We start from the raw sequence: 18601 nt of genomic DNA, 5'->3' as shown, positions 1-18601 counted from the left end.
TCCATCTGTGTGTTTGGGTTGATCGTGTTTGCTATGTGCTGTTTACTATTGCTAATACTTAAGACTCGAGGCTTGTTAAAATAACCAACCATACGTTCTGAACTTCAGGTTGTAACTCGTTCTTTTTGTGCTGCAGGCATGAATAAATGAAGTTATGTGTGCTATGACTTAAGGAAGAAGTGTGCTATACTTTTAGGAAAGGGGTCATGACATGAGAAATCAGACTGGCATTGATCTTTTGTTCACAAAGAAACATCTGTGTGGTACTAGATCAGATCAATCAATCAATCACATTTATTTTATTTTTTTATTCATTGAGCAACAAACTTTATTAACATTTTAAGTAAACCTTAAGGAACTTGACTTTTTAAAAGAATCCATGTCATGACCCCTTGAAAGCTTTTATGGAAATATTTAGAAAATCTCTATAAATACACATTTTAAACCCATAATTCTATCCCAGAGTTTGCTCAGGCTATAATAGAGTTGTCTGTGTTTCATATTGAAGAATCTTATAATATATGCTTTCCCATTGTTGAAAATAGCTGAGAGCTTAAATTGGTTTATTTTACCTTGATTTTTGAAACTTCCTTAACACTAAAGATTAGTGGCCACACGAGTTTCTAAATAAAGACCATGTTTCTTTCCCTGTATGAACATAAAAGCATCATCATGTTCATTAGCTGTGTTTTTTATAGAGTCTGAGTCTCTAATTGTATCACGCTACATAATTATATATCTGTGTTGGAGAGACAGTTTTTTGTGGCTGAAGGCTGTTCAGCTCACTCGGTCCCAGCCCCATTTACTAAACCCAACATATACTTACTCTATATGTCTGCGCAGGAGTGTATAGCTATTATTGCCTGCTTTTCCTAACATATGTTCATGTGTATCATCTCCAACTTGTAATTACAGGAAAAGAAAGAGGGAGAGACCTGTAGTGAAAGAGCAGCAGCCGCTCTGCCAGGTCAAACAGACTCGCAGTAGAGAGATGTTTGCGCAGAAGAGCATTTCTGTGTGTGCCAGTGAGATTTGTTTACAAAGGGATCAGGCTACAGCGCTCTTAAAGGGGCAGTTTCACCATGGCAGGAACAAATGTGTACAGATTGTGAACAACGTGATGCGAGCGTGTAAATAAAGCCAGAATTTGGACAAAAAATACATTGGAAAAGCACAAGACAGATGTGAGGAAGGCTGAGTGAACGAGATTTAGGCCTTATTATTTACATGATGCTGAGGTTTAGTGCTTTTGAAAATGTCACGATCTGTAAATGGGTTTTACGTTTGACATGCAAATGACAGAAGAGGTAGCATTATTGTGGAAATTTGTATTGCTCAGCTCATTGCTTTCATAGTTCAGCTTAAAAGGGTTGGTTCAGCTAGATTTGACTTTTCTGTCCGTTTTACTGACTTGCTTAATCTATCATGTAAATAAAAAATAAAAAAATAAAAAAGAATGAATCCCCCAGATTAACAGTTGGCACATAGTTATTCAAAGTGCTCTAACTTTCCCATCTTTTTGAACATAGATGCGAAAATGGTTGTAATTATGAACGATTAGACAAAAAAAGAAAAAAGACCTAAGATTGGTCTCTTTCCAAAGTAGACAATCAGTGAACGATTGCTGAAGTGAAAGCGTTAAAAAAAATGATTTAAAAGTTCACTGTTTGAAAATGTACTGTATGAAAATGTTTTATAAATATTTCTATAAAAGTCACAATAAAACAAAACAAAGTAATGTGTCCAATTAAGCTGTTTTCCAAATTTGAAGTTGATATCACAAAAATTCTAGTGAGGTTCTAGTGAGATTTTGTAGATTTTGTTGTTGTTGTTGTAGTTACAAACTGGTGACCAGATATGAAATCTTGAGACTCAGACCTTTTAAATTCTATTTGTTATGGCAAGATTGGAAAAAGCTTTTATTATAAAATACTCCACTAGTGGCAGGAGTCCATTATAAAGATTGAAAGTACCATTTCCAATGGTAACACGATATCCAATTTCAAAACGGTTTTCACATGATGCATTTTGAGTGTCTTAAGCTTTCAAATGATGTCCAGTTTAAATCAAAATATTTGATTGAGAAAATACGATAAAAAAAGACTTAGCGGGATGCTGACAGTTAACTGGTTAAGATAAGAACATTAACTCAGCAATCAGCAAAGCACAATATGGTGTAACCAAACAATATCCTGGCAACTCCATAGCCACTGACAAAAATAATCTAAGGGCACCTCAGCATCCACACAGCAGTAGCAGCCCATAATACTCCAGCACCGCCCCTGTTTCTCCAGAACATGTCTGAATCTAGATTGGTGTTGTGATAACACATAGACGGTGTCCGCCCTGCTGGCACGATGATGATGTCATCTCCGTGAGCCCCTGCGCTCTGTCTCTCGATACGCTCTGTTAAGGACTGTGTGTGTGTGTTTGTCTGATTAACTGGACTGCTGGAGGAAGGGAGGTGGTCTCTGCCTCTGGAGACTCCCAGAATCGCCAATGATGCAGCACTTGATAAACGGATTGGAGGTTAAGTCTTTCTCTTTTCTCCATTTTTGTTGTTTCCTTCCATCTCCCATCTCCCGTTTGTGGAATAATTTCTGGGGAATTTGACACTCAGGGATCCTGACATTACTGTGGATTTACTAATGGATGTTGGTGTGTATTACTTTAATAGGGCAGTGTCAGCCGTAGACTGCTGGTAGTCATCTGGAGGTTGTGTTTGTAGGAGAGGCCTGAGAAAATCAGTGGTGTTTGCTGGTTAAACCTCAGAGAAATGTTGTTTGGCTTGAGCACATCTCTGGAAGTGGCGTGAGAGAATGTAGAGGTGTTACACCCCGGGCTGGCTCTGTGGTCACTGGCTGCATTTGTATGTGTTACGCATTGTGTGTAAGTTATTTTTAGCTGCTGGTAAACAGCTGCAGACTGCAGCTGCTGTTCCTGCCGACGTATTTTCCTGGCTCCGGCTTGTTTAGCTTTGGTCAATGTCGTTGCTAGCCTCTCTCAGGGCTGATCTGAGGTCAGGACTGTCATGCACCTAGTAGACTGTAGACTGTGATTAACATACGGTTTAAGAAAGATGTTCAGGACTCTTGCATGGTGTTAAGGAATAGTGTATCTCTGCAGAGACTTTCCTGAGTGTTTTGATCAGATAATCCTGAACACTAGATGGTAGCAAAAACTGTATAACTGCTGTATAATTTACTACGTTGAACTGTAGAAGAAGAGAGTTATGAGTTTGAAGGCTGTGCCATTTCATGATAATTCAACCCAGTGGTTCTCAAACATTTGATAACTGTTATTTTCCATACAATCACAATATTTGTCCAAAACTGTTTGATCAAAGCTATTGATAGGGATAATTTTGTAGTCGCTGGCTGTGGTATTGGATGTGGTATTACTTTCAGAACCACCGATTCAACCTAATTCTTCAGAACCTCATTAAAAAAATTTGTGTAATTGTGGTCACAGTATAATGGAGACTAAAAAGGAAGCAAAGAGGGAAAGAAAGAGGGGGATGGGATTGGAAAGAACCAACAGCTGGGATTCAAACCTGGGTTATGTAGAACTGATTGTCAAGATTTAGTGAAAGTATGGACATTTTGGACAAACTTCTATAGCTTAAATAGTTCCCTCCTATTAGCAAATAAAATTCAGTAAATAATGTAATACATGTTGGGTTTTAATCAGGTTTGGTTAAGTGTTAAATCTGTGTTAGTGTTAGACCATCTACAAATGTTAAATCTTAAAATAAAATGTAAAGGTTACTACTGAATCTTTCTGGGAAAAAAATGCAGCGAATGATATAGCTTATTTATAGCTATTTTCATACCTTCAATGTACTTTCATTATAAAATAACTTCATTATTGTTTAATTCTAACAAATAAGTAATTGTTAAGAACTTAAAAAATAAGTTCTTCTTGAAAAAAAATAAATAAAAATAATAATATATCCAGAGGTGGGTAGAGTACCCAAAAACTGTACTCAAGTAAAAGTAAAAGTACTTCTAGAAATATTTACTCAAGTAAAAGTAAAAGTACTAGTCTTGAATAGTTACTTGAGTAAGAGTAAAAGAGTATCGGATAAAAAATCTACTCAAGTAGTTAGTTACTAGTTACTTTGGGTCATATATACTGAGCCTATTTTTATTTAGATATATAGATAAAATGTATGTAATGTATGTGTGCGTGTATAAATGTATATATTTCATCAGCCTTTACTCCAATTTATGTAATTTATTATAAAACCCTGTCTGTTTACTTAAGTAACAGATATAGGTGTCATGCCATAACATATTTTTAATACGACTGACTTTATATTAAATGTGAATTTAACATTGAAAGTTAATTTGATATAAATATTGCAACTAATCTTTCATTGTTCAGAAAGAGAGCAAATAACATTTACATTATTAAAGATAATTTTCACTGACAGTCTAGATTTCAATCACTCTCAGAAACTCCCATTAAAATCACTGAAACTGTTAACACTGTGAAATCAATATCTTAATTAAAGATTCGTACACACATCTGCACTTTGTTGTTTCTGATGAGAGAATTCGCCAGAAAGAGGTATTCAGTCCGGGAGCGAGTGAAGGAAGCACCGGCATTTTAGCGATGACTCATCTGAACGCCTCTGATTGGACAATGCTTTAATCAGCTCAAAAGAATCATGTGTGATTGGTTATAATACGCAGTGCTGTAAAAACGCATCTATCTCTGGCTCAGCGCTAGCAAGCGATCACAGATCTGAATTTAGCAGCTGATAATATGACTCGCTGAACGTACTTGCACCAGTGTGATTGTATTAAAATTAATAAAATCTTAATCGGCTATTTTTTGTCTTTTGGAAGCTGCATTCAACTTGACTCCCCTCTGTTATAAGCCACACACGTACAACAAACTAATGTCACAGTGGTATCGTGTACTGTAATCGAATGTAGCCCAAGTTATTACCTGTTAAACAGTAGACAGCACACGCGGTGTTCATCTAATAAGGATCTCCATCGCTAGCAAATAATAGCCTTTGCAGATTTCAATTCAGTGCAGTTCCAGCCACGTTTTCAACGCTCTTTCTGTTCTTAAACGTTACAACTCCGAGTGAACCACTTCAGACGCTCAGCGCGTGCGGCAGGGAACTGAACGACTCATTCAAACTGATTCATAAACCAATTCACTCGTTTGCCAACTGGGTTGATCAAGCCTTTGAAAAGAATTGACTCAAAAGAATGAATCATTCGCGAATGGGCATCGCTCATTGCCCAGAGAAAAGTAGACGGCGCGTTTGGAATAAACTGAAGCATTTATAGCATTTATTGCATTAAGATAAAGTAACGAGAGGAGCGTCGCCCACAGTAACGAAGTAAAAGTACAGATTTTTCCCCCAAAATTTACTCAAGTAAGAGTATAAAGTACCCATCTTTAAATATACTCCGAAAAGTATTCGTTACCCCAAAAAATTACTCAAGTAAATGTAACGAAGTAAATGTAACTCGTTACTACCCACCTCTGAATATATCGTAGTGTTGTCAAAAGACCCGGTACTTCGGTACCAAGTCGGTACTAAAAAAATGTAAATGTGACGGTACCAGGTTTCTTTAAGTACCGGTAGTACCGAGGTCCCGTTCAAACCCGGTTCAGCGCTATGATTTCCGTGAAGCAGAAAACGAGGACGGAATCTCAAAATCCAGTCATGAAAGGACAGTCATGGAATTTGTCAAAGTTAGCATAAATTAATCAGATCAAATCTCCATATGGACCAGTATCTGTAAATGTTAAGCCGCAAAAGTTGTTTGAAATATGAATCCGTGTTCTGCGCGTCTCTGTGTGAATTAATGAATGGCAGAGACGTGCGGGTTTGTTTACTACATAGACTGAAGCGCGTGACGCTTGCATTAATTTCAGCATCTGAGCTTCAGAGTTCTCTCTCCATCAAGCGATCTGAACTTTTCAGTTCATCTCAATGGACGCACAGCGCACCTGTATTTGATGCTCTGTAAACTCTTTGTGAAGGAGCACGACTCACTGTCGCTTTACTGATAGCGCTGTTTCTCACACATGCAAAGAGAGAGAGAGCGAGAGTCTTACCACGCTGAATCGACACGCTATATGTAAACTATTCTATGTTGTCTTCTCCTGTCAAAATAATGGAGTTCATATAGAATTATTCATATTCATTTTCGAACAAGCAGAAGACATACCGGTTTCTGCGGTAGTGGGCGGAGCTAATGCGCAAATGGCAATTTCATTGGCAGGTGCTGATCTATTTCAGCAAATCAGTTTGACTGAACGCAGACAACGTGATTAATATTCATGAACCCAGCAGCTCATCAATTCATAGTGCATTGGATATACATTAGTATGATAGTAGAATTAGTAGTAGTATTATCTTTTAATAATAATTAATATGATCTATTACTATTTTTTTACAGAAACCCTCAATGACCAAAAATATCTTAAGCATCACCACCAGTCTTAAGTTCAGTTAAAATTACAAATATGCATTCATTAGGCCTAAAAGTAAATTTTTACATATAAGGCATTGTGCTAGAAATATTACTATTATTTAGTAAAATGTATGTGATACTGCTACTACTGTTGAAATAATTTATAAAACTTTATTTTTTAAAGAAATAAATCACAATATTTCTTCCATGTTTTAATTTTAATAGCAAATCCCCTTTATTTACCAAAAATAAAATGTGTTTAAATTTAATAAATTAAAAGACAAATTAAATTTGGGTGAAACTTGTTTACTGTTTTTCATAATTATATAACTTGTAGAAAAACTTTAAACACAATTGTAAAAAAGTATAAAGAATGGCATTGGTTTATTTTTTAGTGCCAAAAATTAATATATTTTTTAATTAGCATATTTTTGTGTTTTGCTTTGGTACCGAAATTGGTACCGAGAACCGTGGATTTTCACTGGTATCGGTACATAATACTGAAATTTTGGTACCGTGACAACACTAATATATCGGTATCGGTCAAAATGAGTTGAAAAATATCGGCATATCGGATATCGGCAAGAATCTAATATTGTGCATCCCTAGTGTGTGTGTGGCAAGATGCTTGTATTGTTTTTGAGGAAGTTAGACAACAGACTGTTCTGAACTGGTTTGAAATGTTGAAACCGCATTATTGAAGACGATCATGTTTAATACTGAATAAGCCCTCATTACATAGACAAGATCACAGTGTCTGAACATGCATCCAGCTGTGTTTCTAAACATCCATTAAGGTGATGATATTTTGTAAAGTATCTTAACATTATGCATGAGTTGGCTTTATTACCTTTTCAAGACTTTCCAGAATTAAAAATAAACAAAAACATAATGAAGCTACAGTACTTTGCATAAAAGCTTGTGCAAATAAATGTCGGTGTGTGTGTGCAGGTGGATAAGCAGCAACAGAGTAAGGACTCTGTGTACTTCAGAGATGGCGTGCGGAGGATAGATTTCGTTCTGTCTTACATCGAAGACAAGACCGGAGAAAGGAAACAGGTGTGTCATCCATTCAGTTACGTTTTATAGTTTTATATCCATCTGATAACAATTTCTGTTTTGGTTTATATTCATATGATAACTTTTGGCATCCTTCTGTGATGTGAGATAATTGGGGGGGTGGGGGTGGAATAATAATTTGCCTAAACAAATTACCAACTCATAAACTAATAGCCATCCTTCAAAACTATTTTTTCTTATCCCTTAGAAATGGTAATTAGCAACAAGTCAGAGCTGCTTATGTAAGAGCTTGTTAGCAAATGTAACTTATCATGGGTCAAGTGTGTTGCTGTGTGGTTTAATCTCTCTAAAGATCTCTTATTATTCATCCCTTCACACTGCTGATGACACTACTTATAAAACGGGCATCCTAGGTATCTATCTTCCAGTGGTAGATTTAACACAAAGGTAGTTATTGTTGTTACATGAGTTAGATTTGGTCTATTAAAACTCGTACGTCGTGTATTCAGATGTGTTTGTAATTACACATTATAATTAATGATAGAGTTGCAGTTTAGCACATTTTAAATATATTACCTTTATCAAATAACTGCAGGTAAAATTGTAATCAAGTTTCTCCTTGTGCTGCAGTATGTTAGCTGACACATCAAAATAAGTGCTTCTTTAAATCATGACAAAAGATTTAAAAGTACTTTGAAGTAAAAATAAGTAAAACATAAATGGCACTTTTACACGTTTAACAATGTAACCATGTTTAACGCACATTTAATGCACACATAAACTCTAGTTGTTGATATTTGTTTATCAACTGTTCAAAACCTGTTTGAAAATAACAGAAGACTTAGTAAAAAATGATAAAACACCTTTGACTAAGTTTCACACTGCTGTGCTGTGTGTGTGTGTGTGTGTGTGTGTGTGTGTGTGTGTGTGTGTGTCACTCAGAAAGTATGTGCTCTACCAGGCCTGGGCAGGAACTCACACACACATGCAGCTCTACAGACACAAATATTGATCTCCAAAAGCTTAACTGTCTGTTTGTCTGTCATAAACAGTTACCAGAAACCCTCCTTGTCCTACGTACCGTGTGTACTGCAGCAGAAGCACAAATCAGTCAGATGTTTTACTGATCTTTCATGCAGGATCGAAGGAAGGAGTTTGAGGCTAACTTAGAGAAAGCTGGACTTGAGCTGGAGACGGAGGACAAATCTGTGAGTGAAACATCTAAAATCACAAATGACACCAGGAACCCAATCAGGGCATTGATATATATTATCGTTCTTACTTTTCATCTGTTACTGTTCATTTAAAATGAAACTGTATTAGAAACAGGATTAGTCACACCAGTCACACACGCTTGTCTTCCCAGGAGTCTGAAGATGGGAAGACATACTTCCTGAAGATCCACGTCCCGTGGGAAGTGCTGGCAACATATGCAGACGTTCTGAAAATCAAAGTGCCTTTTAAAACCAACGATATTGTAGAGAAAAAAGAGGTGCCCATGAGCTGGCTCTGTACGCCCTACCGTCTGCCCGAGCATGTGATGCAGCCGGAGCCCGACTACTTCACCGCCACCTTTGACAAGAGCAAGATTGACTTCTTCCTCATCGAGGACAAAGAAACCTTCTTTCCTCCATCCACACGGAACAGGATTGTAAGAAAACTAGACGAAATGCCAAGAATATGTACAAATATTACATATAATTACATATGCATTAGAGTAACCTCCACTGCAGCAAACTGTTACTGCCCTGTAACCAAAGGCTTGGTTTCTTTCTTCTCCATGTAGGTATATTACATCCTTTCCCGATGTCCATACAGTAAAGATGACAAGGATAAGAAGGGCATCAAGAGGCTGCTGAACAACGGGACTTACACAGCTGCCTTCCCTCTGCATGACGTAAGGCTTTAACAGAGGAAGACATGTATTCAGTGGCACAAACCTATCGACTTGTAGATGTTTCTCTAGAGACTTACGATTCAGAAGGTTTAATAATAATAATACACAATAATGTCAATGTGTGTTTTTTGTAGTCCAGGTACTGGACCAGGTCTCGTGATGCAAATTGTGACAGCGAACGCTATGCCTTGTATAAATACTGGGCTCGTTTCAGCCGCTTTTACAAGGAGCAGCCGCTGAACCTCATACGGTGAGACCATTCCTTCATTCAAAAACTTTTGTGTATAGTGCTATATATATTAAATGAGTATTATATGTATATGTATATATATATATATATATATATATATATCAGTGATGCGCGGGTCAATGTATATACAACCGATATTTTCAACTAACCCGCCCACAACTCGGACCGCAAAAAAATAAAAATAAAATATTGTACCCGACCCGCTTCCTGACCCGCATTTTTTTAAAGTAGTAAATGCGTCGCCCCCTTATATTAATTTAATTACTTAAATAGATTATAGCCTATAATAAGCGTTATGACCGCACACATAAGGCTTGCCACAAAAAACCGGTTGAAGTAATGATTATGAATGTCTTTAAATTAGCAAGGACTCATTTAATTGTTTAGTAATAAACTGGTGTTTTCTGTGTCGCTGCTAAGATGAAGTTGTCGAAGCGGACTCGCCATGAACGCCAGAGAGAAATGCACATTTCATATGGATTACATCATCAGAGAGTAGCCTATTTATTTTGGTTTGAATATGTTCGTTTAAAAGTAGATATTTCAAGCTTTCTGTAATATATAGCCTATATTTCTTTTTAACCCCACCGACGAAATAATTAAGACACTACCTATCCCAAAATATCACCCAAAGTTTCTACAGCTTTTTCTTAGCTATTTCAGAATCTGGAAAAATGACTGGGGCTAACTTGTTCCTGCAGAAGAGCGATATGAATGTGTGTGATGTACGGCATGGTAAATGCTCATCACTTCTGCTGCCCAAACTTTGTCAGCCTGTGGGTCATTTGGTTTATTGTTAAACGATTGCACTGATTTGCATGTTTCTTTATGATGTGCTTTTTTTCTGTGGTACTCACATGCACCATGTCGCTCACGTCGTATTCTCCACCATGTCCCACAGAAAAACTGCTTTTGCATAAAATGCAGCCTGTCGACTAACGCTTATATTGCTCTCCTCTGAACTATTGGACATAAGTTAACAGTACACCCATGGACGTATCCATGTATTTATTAGGATCGAATGAAAAAGCGGGACAGATGCTCAATTTGAATGAGGCGGGACAAAGGGTAAAATTGCTGTACAGTACAACAAAGCGGGACAGGTGGTCACTCTATTCGCGCCAGTTATTCAGCCAATAAAGTGTAGGCCTATGTATTTCTCAATTGTGCCTAGTACTATATAAATTACAAAGGTATCTCAAACGACCCAACCGACCGTGACCCGAATATCATTAAAAATATTTTTGGATGACTCGTAACCGCGGGTGACCGCAGGCACCCGCTCATGTCGGATCAACCCGCACATCACTGATATATATACATAGAATCATAATTTTAAACAGCCATTATAAGCAATTAAATTCCAAGTTTTCAGAAAATTGTATTAAAATTTTTGTTGTATAATTGATCCTATCATAGCGTAAACTACTAACCATTAATACATTGATTTGACCAATGGTGTGAGCTTGAGGGTGGTACTGTCTGCTTGTTTGACCATGTAGAAATGGGCCAATGTTCATTAAAGCTGTTTTGTGCAGTGATAATTAGAGGTCGACCGATATTGGATTTTGACGATACCGATAGCAAGGTTGGACCACACTGGCCGATACCGATTAATTAACCGATAGTTTTTAAAATGGATACTGAAAAAAAAACTAAAGTAGTGTTTTATTTACAAAAAGAAAAAAAATACAGTACTGAACCATACTAATAGTAGTAGTGGTAGTAGTAATAATAATAAGAATTATAATAACAGTAATAGTAAATGTTGAAATTACCACACTCTAAAAGGGCCCTATGAAATCTGTTTAATTTTTTTTCCTAAATTCCATTTTTATTTATATTTATAAATTTTTATTTATTTAAATTTTCTGGATTCAGTTTTTTCCATTTTAATTTCACTCCACTCCTTTTTTAATTGTTAAATTAAAGTTTAATAATCATAAAGTAAGTCTAATTAAATAAAATCATGAAACTTATACATTTTTCAAATCAATTTTAATAAACAAAAATTACATGATTGGGGCCCTATGAAATATTTGATTTTTTCTCACCATATTTTTTTATTGTTAACAAATTCAGTTTTAGCATGTCTAATTATTTAAAGCATAAAACAACTTAGTTTATTTATTTTTTCTTAAAGAAGCCTAATGATTTTTTCCCATGGCGAGGGTGGAGTCGGCGTGGGGGAAAACACAGCGAACATCGTGTGTATTTGAATGACAAAACATAGACGGGGTGAATCTATGAATGAAAGTGTGAAAGTTCTGACAAAAACAAAGATGTTACGTATCCTCACGCTTTTTTAATTGGGTATATGGAAATCCTTGGCCTTTTCTAGTGGGTATAACAGTTACGGCGTATACCTGCGTATCACGTAGACTACACCTCTTAGCAGACGCGTTTTCATGTGAGTTTACGTTCGACACTAGGCTACATAGTTTTGCTTCAGGTAGAATGATAAGGCTAAATATATATGCATGCCACTTTCAGAAACAACCTTACACAGTTTTGATAACGTTAATAATGAACACAATGTTAACGTAGCCTAGTGTGATGAAATGCCGACTGCACACATACACATGCTTAGTCTTGGGATTCCACAACTTCCCTTGATCATCCTCACACCTTATTGCATGTAGCCATTTTGTCCTCCTTTACGGTTCTGTATGTTTATTAGGAAGGATGTAGAACTTCAATTAATAATTAGTTAGTTTATTGGAGGTACAGAAAATGACACAGCAACTCTTCGGCATGATTGTCCCGTGTAGTTCAATTGGCGCCAAGGAAATGTTTTCCCCCACAGACTAAATTCACATCAAGTGACGGGGCATTCCCAGACCTACCGTCTGTATGTATAGACTTCAAAACCGGACTTTTATTTTGACGGGTTGCAAAATAAATGAATACCTTTACAATTCTGTGCATGTGATTTGATGCTTTTGCTCAAATAAAACAGTCAAATGCTCATGAAGTGACTCTCAGAGCAGTTCTGGAGATGTTCTTCATGTGTTCAATGTCATCCTCGTTTAGTCAGACGACAGACGCTGAAATCACCGTGAGCGTCACGCGTGCTAAACTGTGAATTCTGTTTTTATGAATGGATTCTGCAACTCCATCCGCGTTTTCTGCATTGCCGCTCCAGCCGCAATCCGTAAAACAATCAGCCGCTCCAGCAAAGGACAAAATGCGGTAAACTATCAGCATGGATTTTTGCCAATAACCGATTGTTCCAGCAATCAACTATCGGTGCTGATTAATCAATAAAACCAATAAATCGGTCGACCTCTAGTGATCAATTAATTAAAGGCACAATATGTAAGACTTTTTTTTATTATTAAAATATCCAAAAAACAATAGTACAGTGTTTTATATTTTGCTGACTTGTACTTACATTATCCCAAATGATTCAAGGAATGATTAAATCCAGAGAAATAGCTATTTTAAATAGTGTACAGAGTAGCATTATAACAGAACTTTCAACCATATCTAGTATGATAAAACAGCGCTGCTTTACCTCACATACTCATGAGCAGAAGAAGCAGAAGCGGTCGACTGTGGCATAATAAAAGCTCCGCTGCTTTCGAGCCATGTGTCGTGCTCTTTCAGCCTCGTTTCCCTTCGACAGCTTTAGCTCATGCATGAACATGATTTCTGCCTGAGTCCCATCGGATTGCATCTGCTGCAGGGATAAAGACCACAACTCCCATGATTCCACACTCAGCCACAGCATCATCAAACTACGCCTTTGTTTCTTTGTTTGTTTTTAATATGCGCCCTCTAGCAGTGAAAACTTACATATTGTGCCTTTAAAAGAGTGTAAATTGAGTTGCCAAGTTTATTAACACTTTTAAGTTTTTCTTAACAGTCTCTTACTAAAATTAAAGGCATACTAGATGAAAATGTATTCCAAATAGTAAATTTTCCACGAAAGTAGTTGTTGTTGCATGTGTTAGTTTTGGTCTATTAAAACGTATATTTAATGTATTCATATATATTTGTCATTACACATTATAATTAATTATGGAGTTGCAATTTAGCACATTTAAAATATATTAACATTAAATGTTATTATAAATGGCCAAGTCTAATACTTTAAGCAGCTTGGGGATGCAACAACGACATATTGCTGTACAAACAGTCTAGCGTAGCGATCAAAAAACTGTGTGCAACTTCCCTCCAGCAAGACCTGTTACCTGAAGGACCCTCCTATATTTTGTGAACAATCACCCAATAGTGACCCCAACGGGACTTACATAACAATTTAAAGTAAACACCACAATGGCTCTTACAGTGATTTCAAATAACAAACTGCAGGTAAAATTGCAATCATGTTCAATCGCCTATCTTGTCTAATGATGCATAGGGAACTTAATAGCATTTTGAAAGCACTGCAATATTTTGTATCATAGCTCAAACAGGCTGATGCATATTTTGCACTGATTTGTTGAAGAAATTAACTTAAGGTTCCTTTTTAAATAAATGATCAGTAAACAGGTGAAATCTATTCAAAATCTAAGTGAGGTGTTGCTGACACTTTGAGCAAGTAAATGGATGCTTCCTTGATTAATGTGTTTCCTGTACCACAGGAAGTACTATGGAGAGAAGATCGGAATCTACTTCGCTTGGCTGGGTTTCTACACAGAGATGCTCTCCTATGCAGCAGTTGTTGGTCTGTTCTGTTTCATCTATGGGTTGGTCAGCTTTGATGAAAATGTCTGGAGGTGAGAAGAAGACGGTGCTATAGCGCCCCTTGTGGCACTGACAAGAATGCAATTAATGCATTACGAATTCCTCTCTGACACTTTTCAGAAACGCAATGGCATGTAACACAAGTGAAGTGTAGTAACTTTGAGTCTGGGTTCACAGAAACATTTTCTGAGAGCTCTTTGTGTTTTTGTGCAGTAAAGAGATCTGTAATGAGACCATTGGAGGGCAGATTATCATGTGTCCTCTCTGTGATAAGAAATGTGGCTACTGGAAGCTCAACACAACCTGTAGCTCCTCATGGGTGAGTGAAAAAATAACTGTCCATTTTTTAGTCATTCAAAGTCTTTTATTTATTTACTTATGGAGCTTGATTTTGGGTATTTATTAATGCTAAGTTAAACCTTCATCTGATTGCCTTTTAGCAATCGTATCTGTTTGACAACACAGCGACGGTGTTCTTTGCCATATTCATGGGGATATGGGGTGAGTACAGCCTCTTGTAACTCTTTTAGAATTGTATCTGTTGTCACCTGTGTCTGTATTTGTTACATCAAATCACTGCCTACTAGTAATGCGCGGGTCGTCTCATAACCCGCGAGTAACCCACGGGTCGGGTTGGGGCGGGTTAATAAATTGGCACTTTATTGCGGGGCGGGTTGGGGCGCGTCACTAAAAACTAAAATTTTTAAAATCCATTTATGTTGCATGGAATTTAGTGGTGGAAATTTTGATTCTTTCAAGAGATTAGTTGATTTTCAGTTCGTTCACCAAAATGATTCATTACTGATTCGTTCAGTGACCATTTCTGCATATTACAGAAATACGCCAGCAGTTGACGAAAAAGAGTGTCTTATGTGTTATGTCTTTAGTCAACGAACGTATTTACTTGTGACAAAAACTGATTTGGCTTTATTAAAGTGTGTGCATGATCGCATTAAATAAATAGTTAAATAAATAGTTCAGATTAACAAAGCACGAGGTTTTATCGGGGATTAATTGTGGAGTTATGTTCTGTATTCCAACTATGAAAACAAGCGTATGTGCACCAATAACTGTGCTTTGTATCTGCTGATTGCTGATCGAGATTTACATGCTTGGCCGACTGACCCTGTATACTCTCATTCATTTCATTCACGAACGAGATGTATCAATCAGTTCATTCAACTCTTTCACCTACTCTCACCTACGAGAAGATCGTATTCGTTCACTACATTCAACAAGTCACGTGCTCCGTCACATCTTGAGTAATTCTTTGACAGGTTGATTACGTAAACGAGAACGATTCGTTCACCTAAAAGACTTGCTCACGAACGAACCGTCATAGTGCAATTAGCTATAGCTTATATTGATAAGGTTACAATACGAAGGTCTAAGTAGCAACGTAATTTCCTTGATGTCCCCGATGCGAGGGGCGGGTTGTGGCAGGTCAAGAAATTTTACTTTATTTGCTGGGCGGGCATTTTAGTTTTAAATTATACATATATCTATAATACATAATATGCAGAGAATACAAAAGTGGGGCATCATCAGTGTGATTCAAAAGAGAGCTGCAGTGATGATGTGTTTTGATAGACCAACCCAGAAATCAGCATCACTTCTGTCGACAAAAAAAAGACTTGCAGAGAGAAAGTTTTTGATTATCTCACGTTTTGTTCAACGTGATTATCTTCACTCATGAACACAACTTTTATTTTGAAGCCTAAAGAGAAGGCTATAAACGAACTACAGTCACATCACATGACTTCATCGACCGTAAGCTTCAGGCAACTCTCTAGACTTTATTTAAAATTTTCCCTGAAAGTTTGAGTATGAATAGTTAGTAATAAGTAGTGACTAGTGAGTAAATGAGTTTTGCTGTGACGATCTCATTTAGACACTGCTTTTTTCAATACAAGTGAAAGCTTTAAAAAAGAGGGTATCGCTGATGTATTTGATGGTGTAGAATTAACATGAAAATATTGAGCTTATGTCAAACACAGACCTTATTTAACAAAAAAAAGCATCAGAATTGCTAAAATACGAAAATGCATCATCCCCGCAGCACTGTATGCAGCCAGGTTCTGAATCTGTATCATTGTGTCTGAGTTTTAAGTGTTGGTTTTCTCCGGTGTCAGTGACTCTGTTCCTGGAGTTCTGGAAGCGGCGTCAGGCTCGACTGGAGTACGAGTGGGATCTTGTGGACATGGAGGAAGAGCAGCAACAGATGCAGCTCAGACCCGAATACGAAACCAAGTGCACCCACCGCCGGCTCAACCGCGTCACGCAAGTACGGATACACGTCCAATCACCTTCTGAACCAGAGATTTTTCAGTGTGTAGTTTTACCAGGAATAACTAGATTAAAGCAATCATTGTTTTGATCATATAGAGCTATGTTCCTCATTCCTGGTCTCCGAAAGATTTATTTATAAAAAAAAAATTCTGCTTAGTTTAGTTTCAGATGTGCTCAAGTACACCAGGCTGTCATTTTTACACTTGGTTTAGATTATTCCGGTGTGTTTAATTAGAGTTGGATTAAACTAATGCTGCCTTCACATGCTATTGGAAGTTTCCTACTAGGGCTGCACGATGTGTCGTTTAAGCATCGATATCGCGATGTATGAATCCACGATAGTCACATCGCAGGATGTGCGATGAAGGCTGTCATAGTTGATCCGTTATTCATTAACTGTACGGGCCAGCTGCTCCCCGGCCCTTGACGAATGTTATTCGCGGAGAGCGCGCGAGAGAGAGAGAGCGCGCGCGCGAGAGAGAGGGAGTGCGCGAGAGAAAGAGACAGAGAGAGAGACAGAGGGAGAGAGAGAGCGCTCGAGAGAGAGAGACAGAGGGAGAGAGAGAGAGAGAGAGAGAGAGAGAGAGAGACAGAGGGAGAGAGAGAGCGCTCGAGAGAGAGAGACAGAGGGAGAGAGAGAGAGAGAGAGAGAGAGAGAGAGACAGAGGGAGAGAGAGAGCGCTCGAGAGAGAGAGACAGAGGGAGAGAGAGAGAGAGAGAGAGAGAGCGCCCCGGCCGCACGCGCACCATCTTCAAACAACACGAGCGCTGTCTTGCTCTCTCTCCCTCGCGCATATTAATCAACTGACACGATGGTGTCGCTGTTTAAATCATTTTAAATGAGAATGTAAGTGTGCTCACCCCATTTTTTTTTAAAGAAAAAATTAGATTAGATTTCATATCGCAATATATATCGCAGAAAAATAAAATATCGCAATGTCATTTTTTCCCAATATCGTGCAGCCCTATTTCCTACTTGTAATTTTAAGTTCCACATTACTATAAGGTCACAAGTAACAACTGAGACCAAACTTAAATTTAATTACTATTTACAAAAAAAAAAAAAAAAATATATATATATATATATATATATTTATATATATAGTATATAACTATATATATAATTAATTTGCCAAAACCGATAAACGCCACTTTAAAAAAAAAACTGAGCTAATTGCCGTGCATTATTCTCCACATATAGCTTGATCTGAACCCTAAACACATTTTTTTTAAAAGCCGGTATTGTCCACTTTCAAGGCATAGTGAGTTCATGTTTTACTGCAGAAGCCGACAAGTGGCCTTGTTGTTTGTGAACAGTAGCCGATAAGTCACTTTTAGTGAATCAGCGCGCTGTAATCAGGTCAGGTGACAAGACTACTTTCACAAATACACGCTTAGCTGAGAGGAGTTTTGTCAAAGCTGACTAAAAGTGATCGAGGATGGATAATTTTGATGAATTTGAGGAGCCTGTGATATCTTTTCCAGGGCGAAAAGGAAAATAAAAGCTGAAATATTTTCATGGAACCTTGCAAAAGCAGCGCATTACATTGGTGAGGGAGAACTGTGCGTAATCACAATCATACAGTTTATAATCACAACAACGTTCATCAGTCATCTACATAGTCATCTGAGGAGATTACAAGGATTAAACAAGTGTTTTTAAAACTCTAAAACATGAAATGTGAAGTTATCTGCTTTTGCTATAAAACAAACATTTAACATGCAAAAAACATACTTTCAATGAACTTTAATTTTGTAAATTAACTGTATTTGTTTAAGTTATTATTACTTAATCAAAACAACCCAATTGCAGTTTGACTGATATTACTTGGAATGCGGAAAAAAAAACTGATTTCCGAAAAAATTAAGTTATCGGTTATATATGCAAACATGTAAATTGCGCATAATGCAGTTTTTAGATTTACTTCTAAATTCTAACATCAAAACAGTATTTATTGATGAGACTTTTTTTTTACCAAAGTATATATATATCAAAAAGTATACTTG

The 18601-nt window shown here is 37.1% G+C and overlaps 1 protein-coding gene across 2 annotated transcripts in view; it reads left to right on the top strand.

The window, feature by feature from the left end:
* LOC132124630 (anoctamin-5-like) overlaps nt 1-18601 on the top strand; it is a 40440-nt gene that overhangs the window by 9357 nt on the left and 12482 nt on the right. For both annotated transcript variants that reach the window (XM_059535738.1, XM_059535739.1), the window contains exons 5-13: nt 7398-7505; nt 8606-8674; nt 8833-9117; nt 9253-9363; nt 9498-9613; nt 14203-14337; nt 14519-14624; nt 14746-14806; nt 16438-16589. In XM_059535738.1, coding sequence (XP_059391721.1) covers nt 7398-7505; nt 8606-8674; nt 8833-9117; nt 9253-9363; nt 9498-9613; nt 14203-14337; nt 14519-14624; nt 14746-14806; nt 16438-16589 — 1143 coding nt within the window. The remainder of the gene's footprint in view (nt 1-7397; nt 7506-8605; nt 8675-8832; nt 9118-9252; nt 9364-9497; nt 9614-14202; nt 14338-14518; nt 14625-14745; nt 14807-16437; nt 16590-18601) is intronic.

This window comes from Carassius carassius, chromosome 43 (genome assembly GCF_963082965.1).
Source record: "Carassius carassius chromosome 43, fCarCar2.1, whole genome shotgun sequence".
Lineage (NCBI taxonomy): Eukaryota > Metazoa > Chordata > Actinopteri > Cypriniformes > Cyprinidae > Carassius > Carassius carassius.
Note: the sequence above shows the minus strand (reverse complement) of the source record. Positions and strands in the feature narration are given on the sequence as shown.